Source organism: Podarcis melisellensis, assembly GCF_964234715.1.
Source record: "Podarcis melisellensis genome assembly, chromosome: 4".
In the NCBI taxonomy this organism is placed as follows: Eukaryota; Metazoa; Chordata; class Lepidosauria; order Squamata; family Lacertidae; genus Podarcis; species Podarcis melisellensis.
The window spans coordinates 91,533,559-91,547,419 of record NC_138531.1 but is presented as its reverse complement, the minus strand read 5'-3'; the positions used below and the strand labels follow the sequence as shown (position 1 = coordinate 91,547,419).

Sequence of the window (13,861 nt, the reverse complement as noted above, 5' to 3'; positions counted from 1 at the left end):
GAATGTCAACTATGCAAATATACCAACAATGAATATTGGAAATATATGTGCCTCTGAGTAAACATGAAATGGACTGAACTGCATGAACCCTAACCATCAGCTTCACAAATAAAGATGCTTGGTCACCACAACTGTGATTAACTGTGGACCAGATGATCCTCCAAGACCATTCCGATTCTATGAACACAAAATCAAGGCACATGAACATCAACGGTTAATTAATGAGGGGTCTTCCAAATACTAAAGATCTTCCCAAAAGGTTTTTTAATTGTTGACAGCTGACTTATGTGCCAAAGGTAAGATGAGTCAAAATGTGTTTGTGGTCTATTGTAATTTTGCTGCTAGTATGATATACTGTTACCATAATTGGTTTTTCCCGTTCACGATTTGACTTCCATAAGAGACTGCAAAAAAATGGAATGAAAAACCAGACAACTTACTTTTATTAAAAATGCAGCATCCCTCAGTAAACTCAGCTTTGTTCCCTTGTTCAAACGTCTGAGTACAAATGCAGGCCAAAGGAGTATCTTGAGTTAGGTAAATCCAAAATCCATAGTTGGACAATTTATCAGATACCATATTACATAAAGCAGGGAACGAGAAAAATGGTTCTCAATGTTTCCCACTTATGATGGCTATTTATAACCTCCACGATCAGAAAATGAATGAGGGAGTGCTGTTGCTCTTGGTCCTGCTTATGGACTTCCCATAGTTAGCCATTGCAAGAAGAGGAAGCTGCACTAGATGGGCCTTTTTCAGCTAATATTTTTTTATTATTAGGCTCTTCTGCACTGTCTAGTAGCCCACTGTCACAACACAAAGTCTCTCCCTCAGTATTTTGAAGCACCACACACATTGGTCTACCTTTCAAAAAGATTTCTGTTTTTTAACATTGATGAGCCATTTTATTGTCTTTTTCAACATTAACATCAAAAAACGTCCAACTGCTTTTATCTTTTCTGACTTTCACAATATTCTTTTTATCTCAAGCTATAAATTGTGCTAGGGATATTTCTCATTTTCTGGGTTTAAATAAGGGATCAGCTGGTAGACAGCCAATACTTTGTGTTGTACTATATGCTATGATTAAAACTTGTTGCAGAGATAAAGTTACCACATGCTGCACTATGCATCAGCTCCCAATAAATAAAACTGGGAAAGGCAAACAGAATAAAGCTGCCATTTAAGAGGCCCTTTAGGCAAACATTAAAAGGTACAGCTTCTCCAACCCCACTTTTTATTAACTCATCATACTAGAGGCAGCTACTGACCCAAGTTTGAGGTGGCTTGCCTCAGAGGTGGGCAGACTTCAGGCTTGCAGGATCCGGATTGTTTTGTTCTAAAACCTTGAGGTCCATCAACCAAAGCCTGAGGTAAAAAAGCACTTAAATAATTAAATTCTGTGTCCAGGAATTTGTTTTGATCACCAACATTAAAATGGAACTTATTACCCTCCTCCCCACAAACAAACAAACAAACAACCTCCTGCTTATCCCAAGTTCCCATCATTTCAGCTATAAAATTTAGGCCAGGGAAGAGTCATTTTGTTGTTGTTACTCTTGTTGAACAACTGGGAGGCATAAATCCTTGTTGATATACCACAAATAACCAAACAGTCAATCAGCAGATCAAGATCGTTATTTTGTCTATCCCTGGCTTGCCTGACAAAGGAGGACTTGAAAATCCTATGCTAATCAAGTATTGTTGCACAAATCTTTAACGTCAGGGCCTCAGGAGTCCTCCAATATTAATACAATCACTTATCGCTCTTCCTAAAGATCATTATTAACCCATTGCTTTGCACAGCAGCACTGAAGTGTGCAACAGGTTAAACAACCAGCCTTAAAACAAGATATCCTAAATAATCATTGACAGATACTTTCATGGTAAGATTAATGGGCATATGAGAAAGGACAATGTACAACCTCCTTGATGGTATCGACTCTGCATACTAAGATTCAGCAGGTTTCTGGAACAATGCCATTTGGTGTGGCCATATTTCAAGGAGCCAATTACAATTAACCAACATACTATAACAGAAACGTAATCTAAGAAGGTGTTTTACAAGCAGTATGCTGCTTCTGCTCTGAATACTATTGGCAAGTCTTTCATCACTTGGCTTCCAATGTTACGATACCACATTCTGCCCACAGAGCTACCTTCCTTGCATCCTTCTTGGCATCATTTTGCAACAGAACCCAATAATTTTATTTAGCTGAGCATACTGCAGAATTGCATCAAAATACTATCCAGCAGGAGCAGTATTCAACAGGTAAGAACTCCGTCAGAAGTAGGTAAATCAGACCATCATTTCAAGCATAAAGTAGACTGTTTTGCTTTGCAACAGCATCTGAAATATATCCAAGTCAAGAATGGGAAACCTGTAGCCCACCAGATGCCCTAGCCAAGCATGCAAAGTACAAAGTCTGAAATATCTAATTTGTAACAAGGATTTCACAGTAAGTCAAAGAATTACAGTGATGACAGAGCATTATGAATATGAAATTGCTTTGCTTTCATGAAAAGCGTAATTGTCAGAAAGTAGTTCCATCCATATGGAGTATAACTGACACATGTTGGCATACAATGCGGTGATTTTTAAGGCAGGGAAAATCCTGTTTTTGTTTGAGTCTAAGGGCTTCAATAATTGTATTGACAGTGTCACGGGTCCAACAAGAACACCATTATAGAAGACCCAAAGCCACCAGTGACCTGTCAAAGCCAAAAGTCTGTAGGCTTTAGTCTTAAAGAACATGCATCCATACATCCAAGATAGCAAATGCCTTAACTGCCCCATATAAAGTATCCATAGAATAAGAAGCACTCAAATCTTAACTGCTTGTTTAAACCAAAGTGCAACAAAAATTTGCCATGACATTAACTCTTTAGGACTGCTCATTGTACAGCTAACAACTATTGAACAAGAAAGTAGTATTTAGTTGTTGTTGTTATTGTTTTTATTATTATTAATTATTTATATCCCACCCATCTGGCTGAGTTTCCCCAGCCACTCTGGGTGGCTCCCAATCGAGTGTTAAAAACAATACTGCATTAAGTATTAAAAACTTCCCTAAAGAGCGCTGCCTTCAGATGTCCGGGGAAGCATGAGGTACACAAGGACATTGGGGTGACATCTGCATGTGCATTCACACTTTAAATGATCACATGGTCAGACAAATACCTGAACATGCCTCTAGTTTTCTTAACCCAATTTTTCCTTTAAAAAAAATAAAAAATTGCCTTTAGTAGTTGCCACTGCAGTACACATATTTTGTCCAAGTTTTCATATAGAGAACAAGCATACACTTGACATTTAAATGCAATACTTCAGTGCTGGTTTTACAGTTTCCATTATGCTCATCATCAATATCTAATCAAGCTGGAATGAGATTACCGTATTTTTCTCCCCATAGGACGCACTTTCCCCCCTCCAAAAATGAAGGGGAAATGTGTGTGCGTCCTATGGGGCGAATGCAGGCTTTCGCTGAAGCCTGGAGAGTGAGAGGGGTCCGACCCCTCTCACTCTCCAGGCTTCAGAAAGCTATCCGCAAGCCGTGGGAGCCCGTGCTGGGCTCCCGGGGCTTGTGGAGAGTTGCCTGCATGCCGAAGTCTGGGCAAGGCGCGGGAGCCTGGCGCTGGGCTCCCGCGCCTTGCGGAGAGTTGCCTGCATGCCACGCCCCGTTGTTTACCGCTCAGGCAGGGAGGGAGGGAGAAACGGGGCGGGCGGACCCCTATCTGTATTTTCTCTACTGCTGTCCTGAGGTTGCTGTTCAGGTGGATAGCAGCCTGCTGCCCGGAGCGTGGGGCGCGCTGAAGCAGTGCGCCCCGTGCTTCAGGCAGATATCATTTTCTCCTCTAAAAACTACGGTAGGTGCGTTTCTAAAAGCTCGGGCTTCCCCCGCGGCTGGGGGGGGGGAATAATTTTTTCTTTATTTCCCCCCCCCCAAAAAAAACTACGTGCGTCCTATAGGGCGAAAAATATGGTACTTATGAGCCTGACTACCACTGACCTGAATATGGAAAGGTGTAGCTCAGAAGCTGGGAACATTTAAGTATTCCTTGTCCCTTGAGTGCCATGCCAAAAAAAGATCTCAAATTAAAATTGTAGCACACATACTATGCAAGAACAGAAATAAGCACCTCTGTACGAAAGAAGTGTAAGATTCTACAGTACCATGGCGTAACAATCTAATATGGGCTGCAGGCTGAAACCTAAAACCTAACCTAAACCCTTGGCTGACTTCATGCCCTAGGTACTGTCCATTTAACCACCAAAAAGTACCAAGAATACAGAGCCAAATGGGTTTGCCCTTTGCCAAGTCTCAGGGCACCACTCAGGAACTTTACATAGTCTGTTATCTATGCAGTATTAAGTGAAACACACATGTAGACAAGTGGCTTGAAAGATGCTGTAAACAAGGAATCCAGGATTCAGATTTTTCTGCACACCCTTGCTGCATGAAAGACAATACAGGTGCCTAATCAAGGAATATAAACTCTGTCAGGGATTTATTCATTATAAGAAGTGTTGATGGATTCTAGATTTTATTTATTGCTAGGCAACTGACAAAAGTTATCTATTGTTGGATAAGATTGTTTTCTACCTAAATAATTAGTTCATCTCCTATACCTGGATTAACATAGCATCAGACAATATTCTAATTTCATTTTTTAATTTTTTTCAATTTATTTCAAGTACTTATACACTGCTTTTCATTTTTTTAAAAAAAAATCAGAACCCAGTTTACAAGAAAATCAAACAAAATTAAATATTTGAGATTATATCCGAGTCTATTTCAACCCTGACTAAAATAATAAGAGTTAATTGAATATTTCAAAAATGGTGAAGGGGGGAGATGTTGAAAAAAATCTGTCTAGTTGTCGTAACTGATTTTATAGGAAGTTTTAGTTAGTTTTACTTATGGAACAAAATATTTTCAACATTTTAAGCAAAATAAAGCAGTGCTGCAAACCACAGCAAAGCCTCAAAATTGCCAATGATTAAAATATGAGAGACTCAACACAAATTGTGTCAACGGTGATACTAAGCAATGTAGTTCTTTTACAGATGCCCAATAGAAGTAGGCATGTTGCAGGTCCATTTTACCATCCTCATTTTCCACAATGAATTAAGCACATCTTGTTACTTTATTTGACACCCACATTACAACAGATACCCAGCACAAATTCTGATCATCGTTTCATGAGCCGTAGCAAGTCTTGACTCATGCACTCCCCTCTCCTCTGTGTTTACAGCAGCTGAGCTCCTTCAACTTAATTTTGCTTTCTCTAGCAGAAGGGTCCACCCTCTTGCTACACAATGCAATTTCAAATGATATCTCTTGGGCCCAATACTCTGCCAAATCATTTTCGGTATTGGGAAATGAATGCTTAATCATGAACTTTTCGGAAGCTTGGGGAGGGGGTTGCTTTCAAAGAAAGCTATTTTAAAGTGAGGTGAAATTGTACTTTGAATATTAAAAGGAACAGCCAGAAACACAAAAATATTGATGCCTTAACCACATATTATGCACGAGCCAGGTGAGGTGTATATACAGAAAGCTCTTGATGTAACAGACCAGCTGCCTGAGCTTCGAATTAGCTACTGCTTGGGGAAGGGGGGAAAAAATTAGCTACTGCTATGTTTGATTTACAATGCTGCACATGCCTTTAAAAAAAGCAACAAGGTGGTCATTATTCCTCCTTCTGATTTGAAACTGAGACAGATCGTGATTTGTCTGTTGCCAATTAGTCCACAGCTCAAACGGGATTTGATATCAGATCCTGTGGACCAATCTGCCTTTTTGTGATGAACACAGACTAGAGCAATTATGTATGACAGCCCTGTGATTGAAGGATTCAGTAGGAAACATAAATCTATATGTATTGTACATGCAGATATATTAATAGTTTAGAACTGTTTTACAGTGAGAGATATTAAATCAGGGAACACAGTTTTAAGTTTGAAAGGAATTAGAAAACTTTTCGCCAATACAACCTCTCAGGTTTTCCCTGTAGCATAGAGCATGTGACAGTATTCTAATAGCAATATTGTTAAGACAGAAAATCTTTTAAACTAGGATAATTACATCCCAGCAACAATGCTCCCCACTAAGCTGGACTGAGGCCAAAGCTACCTTACTTGTCAATAACCAAGTCTGCAAAAAAGGTTTTACATTATGTCATTTGATTGTGATTTCATGAAACAGCATATTTTTTCTAGACTAATGAAGAGTTTCAGTTGCTGGATTACAATGTCTACTCATACTTTACACTCCAGTGTGCGCTGTAATTTTTGGATTGCACTTTGAAACAGTTGTTTTTTACTCTTTATGTTTGAATATACTGTAGAGTGGTTCATTTGCACTGAGATGGGTAATGCAGGTTAGGAGCTGGTTATACCTAATCCTAACATAAGACAAAACTTTTTCAATTTCCCTCCTGAATGTTGGCATTGGTAATTTGAAACAATTAATCTTATTTTATACTTGAAGGAGTTTTCACATGCCTTCTAGGAAACAGGCATCAAATCCAGCAAATAAAATGCTCTCCAAAAACTTCATGGAATAATTCCACATGTTGTAATTTAAATATTAAAGTGTGTGAGGTCTGAAGTTATACAATCAATCCCAATTTGAGCAGCTGTACAAATTACACAATTCAGGTTTGGCCCAACTTTCAAGAACCCCTGTGAAAGGAGAACAACACTGCCAGGCTGACTGTATGTGCCAGACCATCTCCACAAGAGATTTTCTCCCCTATAGAATTAGATCCTCTTCCACTCCAACCCACAAAGCAATTACAACTGAGACACAAGACAGTCTAAACATATAATGTACACATAAGAATACTTTTATTTCCTCAACTAATTATGCTTTAAGCAAGGAAGGAAGGAAAATTAGGTGCTTGATATTGTGGAAGATTGCAAAGGAAGAATTTTTCAATCCCAGGATTTCAGAGGCAGCAGACCATATGGTAAAAGGCATTACTGTACTAGGAAGCTGGAATACTTCTAGTATCAAATGAATGTTGTCAGTTAAGGGATTAGCCATTCAGTATCCACATGCTGCTTACAGAGAGCAAATAAGGAAGAACACTGTGCAATCAGGCTTTGGAAGTCCAAAGCATTCATAAGCCCAGATGTTTCTCCTTGAACTCCACGATTCCAGCTTTGAAAGCCTTCATAAAGTTTTTACTTTGTTGCCAAGAGAACCTTAGAAAACTAAATTCACCAATCTGAGTCAATGTGGGCTTTTTATTGAAAGCTAAATATCTGAGCACCCTCCCTTGTAGTTTTAATAGTAATACATGTATAAATGCAAGGTACTTTATTGGGCCAGTAAAACTGCAATCCTAATCCCAGCTACCTGGGAATAAGCCCCAAGGAATACACTAAGATTTACCTCTGAGATGGCATAGTTTAGCAGCCTGTGTCAGACACACTTCTGAGACATGTATTGTTTGTCACCCTAGACAGAGCTACACCTCAGAATACCATCAATACCTTATTGAGAATGACCCAACAACCATCACATTAATACAGTTACACTACTAGAGATGCTTTTAAAATATAGAAACCAAAAATACACATTCATTAAATAGTATGGAATACCTCACTCAGAATCCAGGCCTTCATTTGTGTAATACTGTACTTAAAAGTTTTTCTAAAGGGAAATTACTAGTGCTACTTACGGGTACTAGCAAACAAGTTTTCTAAGAGAGTCTAAAAGAGACTAAAGGCAATCTACTTCCTTTGGAAGTTGCTATGACACACTTTAGTGTAAAAAAAGACTAAATCTTCCTCCTCCACTTCCAACTCTGTAAAGGAAGACAGAACCATCTGCCAGCTCTCCCCAGATAACTATAAACCAGCCTTCCCCAACCTGTTGCCTCCCAGGATTTCTGAGATTACAACTCCCATCAGCTCCAGAAAGTATGGCCAATGGTCCAGGAAGGTGATAACTGTGGTCAAGAGCATCAGTATCACCAGGATGAGAAAGGCTGCACTAAGCAATGAAAGCTACAGTATAGCCACAAGCAAAGTACAACATCATCACAGTCATGAATCAATAGTGAGCCAGTAAACTACATGCCTTAAGGAGAAAGCATAGCCATTCTCCCACCATCTCATAACAATGTGACTTGGCTGAAATTTTCTTTTCAATATCACATATAGTGCTCAGACGTTACATATGAACAGTGGCACAGCGTGGGTTGCCAGCACCCAGAGCAAGGTGCAAAATTGGGGAAGGGGGATAGCATGTTGCCATGGGTCTTCCTCCCCCATTTTTAGCATAAACTCTGAGGTACAGGCTTCCCCAGGAGGGGCTGGATGCAGACTCAACCCGCTCAACTAGAGCTCCTCAGGCGCCACAACTCACTCTGCACCAGCCACTTCAGATCTCCATAGTGCGCTTACAAGAAGCTCCGCCAGTCCAACCCAGGAGCCAACACACTGCCAATCAAGGCTCATGTGGCCACCTTTTTGTTCCCACTGGGTGCTCCAGCACTGCCAGCAATTGTGCGAGAAGCGTGTGGTCACAGCACCTGTAAGCGAAGGACATGGATCTGATTTGGTGATCCATCCCAGCAGTGGAGGAATTGGAAAGGAAGCCACCTCCTTTCCAGTCATGCAACACTTTTGGGACCACTGCAACCCAGTGGCATTGTGCCCAGGGCAACCGCCCCTGTGCTCCCCCATACTATGCCACTGCATATGAACAAGATTAAGCCACCAGGTCCTCCCAAAGAGATTATGGCACACAACACCTACAGTTGTTAGTGCAGGCTTCCTCAAACTCGGCCCCCCAGATGTTTTTGGCGTACAACTCCGATGATCCCTAGCTAGCAGGACCAGTGGTCAGGGATGATGGGAATTGCAGTCTCAAAACATCTGGAGGGCCAAGTTTGAGGAAGCCTGTGTTAGTGCAATCTTTCCAAATCAGAACCACAAACTTGAGTACTCAACCTGCTTGTCAAACATAAAAGAATAAACCCAACAATTTGTCCTCTACTTCTAAAACTGGCAAGGTGCAGCAAGCTAACTCCACCCCCCCTTCAAAAGCTTTAAAGCAGAGACCAGGCTTTGAAACATCTGTAGGACAAGTGATAAGAAACCAGCTGGAACTCTCTACAGCTGCAGATCACTCTTCTAGGCAGATAAGGATGTTTGTTTTCATCTGCCATCAGGAGATTTCTACAGGAAAATTTCAAAGAACATATCATGCACCTGCTGTTCAGATGCGCATTAAAAAATCTTCTCAAACCATATGTAAGAGCATGCATGGAACCTCTCCAAGCTGTTCCATCAGCCTTTAATGTCAATGGTAATTCTGACTATGTATTTTTTAAACTGCCAAAAAAACCTAAATAGTGAAACTAATATATTTTCACGTAAGCACTCTTTTTCATAAGAATCTGGTCTGGGGGGGGTAATGAACAAGGAATCAGAGGAAAATAGAATAAAAGTGTTTGGTTGCAACTTGAGCACAGAAAGCTCACCTTTTTAAAAAAAAAAAAAATCAAAGTGGGTACCAAGATTTGCACCCACTATCAGGTTCTACATCCATAGGACAATTTCATAAACATACAAAACACAACAGTCCTGATAATACAGCAGAATTAAAAATTACTTCCATTATGGTGCTGCTCAAAGCCTGGTGATATCAGACTATTAAGAGCTTCATAATGTTAAGATTCCCATCAGTCACATGCAACCCACTTACTTCAATACTGAGCCCACACACCCATTAAGAAACAGAAGACTTCAAACTTATTTTCACTATGCAAACTTGTAACTTAAAAAGTGCATAGACATTTCCATCATATTACAAAGTAGGAAATGAAACAAATGACAGGACCCTCAAAATAGGAACCAAGTACCTTAAAGCGGCATTCACAACTTTATGAATCTATGATAGGCAAGGAATACAAAGAAGATGCTTGCAGGGATGCCTTTGGGGATACTACATATTAGCTTTTTCCTTGGGGATCTCACATTAGAGGCAGCCAGAATTATCAATGGGTGAGGTGCCAGACTCAAAGTGAAATTCCACTGCTTCAATCCACCCCGCAAAATGGATGGCTACACATTTTCAGGGTGGCTAACCTGTAACCCTCAAGATGTTACTGAATTCCTGCTCCTATTACTTTTAGCCTGCATGACCAAAGGTCAGGTATGATGGAAGCTCAGGCGCAAGAACATCTGAAGGGTCACAAGCTAGTAGTCCCTTATTAAGCTGCTTGAGTATGGAGACATTTGAAGACAAACAGTGGATCACACAGCTGGACTCTCAAGTGCTTAAGTGTTTATTTGGTCGCAATAGATTAACATGACCATATTTCAAGCTTTAACAAAAGGTGCCGAGATGGCATAAACATCATTCCAACTTCTAAGCAGTCATTTCCCCAAACCTTTCTCACTTCAACCGGGGTACAGAAGAATCAATTTAAGAGGCTCCCAACTACTGGTGATATCTCTCATGTATGTACAGAGACATACATGTCTACTTAGACATATACAGTCTGCAAAACTCAAACATTCTGAGAATTTTCTGCAAGTAGCCCTGGCAAGAAGGTTATTTTTCTAAACTGCAACTTAGAAATTCTCAGAAAGCTGTCAAAGCTAAAGATACAATTGCTTTACTTATGTACTTCAACATTTAAAATCTTGATAGAATGTAACTTCAATGCAGAAGTAGATGGTGTCAGTTCCTCTTCTGAGCAGAATTTCCTGAAGATGAGCAGCTAGGCCACAGAAGCAGTAGTAACTGGTTGCTGCCAAAGTCACGTTCTATAGCAGTAATGAGAAATGACTCCTCAGAAGTTGTTGGATCAGTTCCCATCAGCCCAGTCAGCATGGCCAATGACCACAAATGATAGGAAGTGTAATCCAGTAACATCTGGAAGGCTACAGGTTCGCTATCCCTGATTTATACACTAGACAAGGGGTACAATGGAAAGAGAAACCTGAAATAAGTAACAAGGTAATGGAGACAGGCTCAAATTACATATACAGAGACTATCAGGAGAATGAAGGCAGGTTTGAGACATTTCAAATATCAGGAGGTGTGCTTCTTTTATCAGTTAGGGGGAAGATTACAGTGCCAAGGGAAAGATGTAGCATATCAAATAACAAAGGCAAGTTTCATAAAGGAAGTGGTGAACTACTCAGTGTCACACTGGAAAAAAATGCCTAAGGATAATGGTTGTACTGAAACTTTAATTGGTTTGATTGGTAGATTAGTCTAATAGTTAACCAATTCAGTAAATGAGTTATTATTGTTACTATCAGCAGCAGCTATACTGTTTCTGACAAACCATTATAATAGGAAGAATAAAAATAGCCAGAAAACAAGCAGCAGCTGTAGCTAATTAAATCGTTAATTCTTATACTTCTTTCAATAGGCTAAAATGGTACTAATATTGAAGTTTCACTGGTTAAACATCTGGAGGAGATCAACTAACAATTCAATGGTTTGGCATGGTTACAGTAGACACTGTACTTTTGCAGGGGGGGGGAGTATCAAGAGAATACAATGATGTGATTCCCAACAGATCAAAAACGTTTTAAGAGATGACACAGTAGAAAACCACTGAAAGATTGGGGACCAAAGTTGAAGAACACAACATGTGTCTTACTAGGTCCAACCAAAATCCAATCTAGTCCAGGAAGCCTGCATGAAGACAATCACCATTCCCCACTTTTGAGTGCCAGCAACCATTCGGCTAAAAGCCACTGATAGACCCTTACTTTCTAAACCAATTACACGTATATTCCAAACTGGCCAAAATCACACTGTGAGGTAACAGGTTCCTTAATTTAAGATGAGAGGGTGCCAAACACTCTGGGAAAAGAGGGGTATAAAGCTTCATAGAAAAAAAGTAAAAATTAAAACTGGGGAGGGAGGTGATGCTGTGCAGAACTGAACACATTTCTTAAGTGTCATGTTACTTGATAGATTAATGTACCATATGATCTCCTTTTTATTCCCTTATGATAGAGTGAGTGTTTGGGTGTATCTATGTACTATATATATATATATATATATATATGTGTGTGTGTGTGTGCGCGCGTGTGTGTATGTATGTATGTCGCTTGGAGACCAAGCATCTAAAAGGCTAAATAAATGAAATGAGTAAAAACCAGAAGAGGGTGCCGTCTCGTTTCATCTCTCATTTCAGAGGGGATGGTGGAAAAGTGGGAGTAGAAAAAGGGGGGGGGGGTTCGTTCCTACGTTGAGATATTGTAGCAAAGCACAGAAACTGCAATCCAAGTACAGTATTTGGCCGGCGAATAAAACCGGGCCTGGACGGGCAGCGAGCTGCTCGGGGAGGGCAGAGAAGGCGACAGCGAGAATGGCGAAGGTCGGGGCGGGGGAGGGGAGGGAGAAACGGAGAGAGAGAGAAAGAGCGAGGAGAAGTCCGTCTCGACTCACAGTCCAGGTGCTTCTTCTTGGGGCCCATCACCTCGTGCGTGGTGGCCTTGCAGACGGTCTTGGACACGGCCGAGCCGGTCACGCTGTGCTGCGCCGCCGTGATGCGGTCGGTCAGGCTCTGCCCAGACATGGCGGTGCCGGATTCAGAGACACTCCGCTGCTATTCCTCAACCAGGCTGGCGAAGCAGGGACGGGGAAAGGAGGAGGAGAAGGAGAAGGAAGGAAGGAGGGAGGGAGGGAGGAAAGGAGGGCGGTCCCGGCTGGACTCAACAACGCCGCCGCGGCCGCTGAGGACGCCCGGCAGCGCTCCGCCTTCGGAAGGGCCGGGCCTGTCACCCGGGAAGAGGCTTCTCCTCCTTCCTCTTTCCTCCTCCTTCCCCGCCTCCTCGGCCTCGACCACTACCGCGGCCTGCCGCTCGGCCGCCGCCGCCGCCGCCACCACCGTAAGCCTCCCTTCTCCTTCCCTCACGCACACATGCACAGCTGGTCGCCGCAGGAAAATGGCGGACGGAGGAGACGCTCAGCTCCACCTCAGAGCTTTCCGGGCCTCCGGCATCACGTGACGCTCTTACTCTCTTTCTCTCTCTCCCCACCCTCCCTTCTATCGCCCGCCCGCCCCCCCCCTCGCCTAGCCACGTGACATGCTCTTTAAAAAAAATTAGGGCCACACCCCCTCCGCCCCTGCCACGTGACATTCCATCGCCGCCGCCGCTCTTCCCCCTCGCCGCCCGGCCCGCCTCCCCGCACCCACCCCGCGGCAATGCGTCTTTCTTGCCCCCGCCCCTCTCCCGCGTAACAAGCAGGAACGCGGTGACGAAATCGCTCGGGAGTTGCCGCGCGACGCGCTCTTTCCTCCCCCGCCCCCCCCGTTCTCTTTTTCATCGGCAACGGTCACCAACGGTCTGAGCGAGTGGGCGGGGGGAGACTCGTAACCGTCGCAGGGCTTGAGGGAAAATCTCGGCCTCGGTGTATTCCCGCCAAAAAGGGGGAAAGATAGGCCTGTCGCCATACGTGCCTGGCTTGCCTCCCATATTGTTGTTCTGCTGGCAACCCGCCCTATACTTTGGACTCTAGGCGAAGTACACAAGCACCTGCAGAAATTACCGCATTCAAAGCGATGATGACGTGGCTCATGAGGGATTATGGAGGAAGCGGGGTTGAATTTATTGGGGTGATTTTTTCTTTTATTGGTAAAACATAATATTGGTACCTTTTCATGGGCTCATCTGGTCCAATCTCCTGCAATGCAGGAATCTCAACTGGAGAATCCATGACAGATGGCCAAAATCTACAGTGGTCCTGACTCAAAAGAGTGTGACACACTCAGCCACCTCAGTCAGCAGCAATAACTCGCCTGTCTTCACCAGCAAGATCCACCAACTCATAGTAGATTGTCCTCAAACCTCCTTTCCACTGTAAAATGG

At 42.4% G+C, this 13,861-nt stretch overlaps 1 protein-coding gene across 8 annotated transcripts in view; it reads right to left on the bottom strand.

The window, feature by feature from the left end:
• PICALM (phosphatidylinositol binding clathrin assembly protein) overlaps window positions 1–13,028 on the bottom strand; it is a 64,358-nt gene extending 51,330 nt beyond the window's left edge. For 5 of the 8 annotated variants that reach the window (XM_081909789.1, XM_081909791.1, XM_081909788.1 and 2 more), the window contains exon 1: window positions 12,438–13,026. In XM_081909789.1, coding sequence (XP_081765915.1) covers window positions 12,438–12,567 — 130 coding nt within the window. In that variant the 5' untranslated portion in view covers window positions 12,568–13,026. Of the gene's footprint in view, window positions 1–12,437 lie in introns of all 8 variants that reach the window. The other 3 variants (XM_081909787.1, XM_081909793.1, XM_081909790.1) reach the window with 2 other exon arrangements.
• Between the last annotated feature and the right edge of the window lie 833 nt (window positions 13,029–13,861).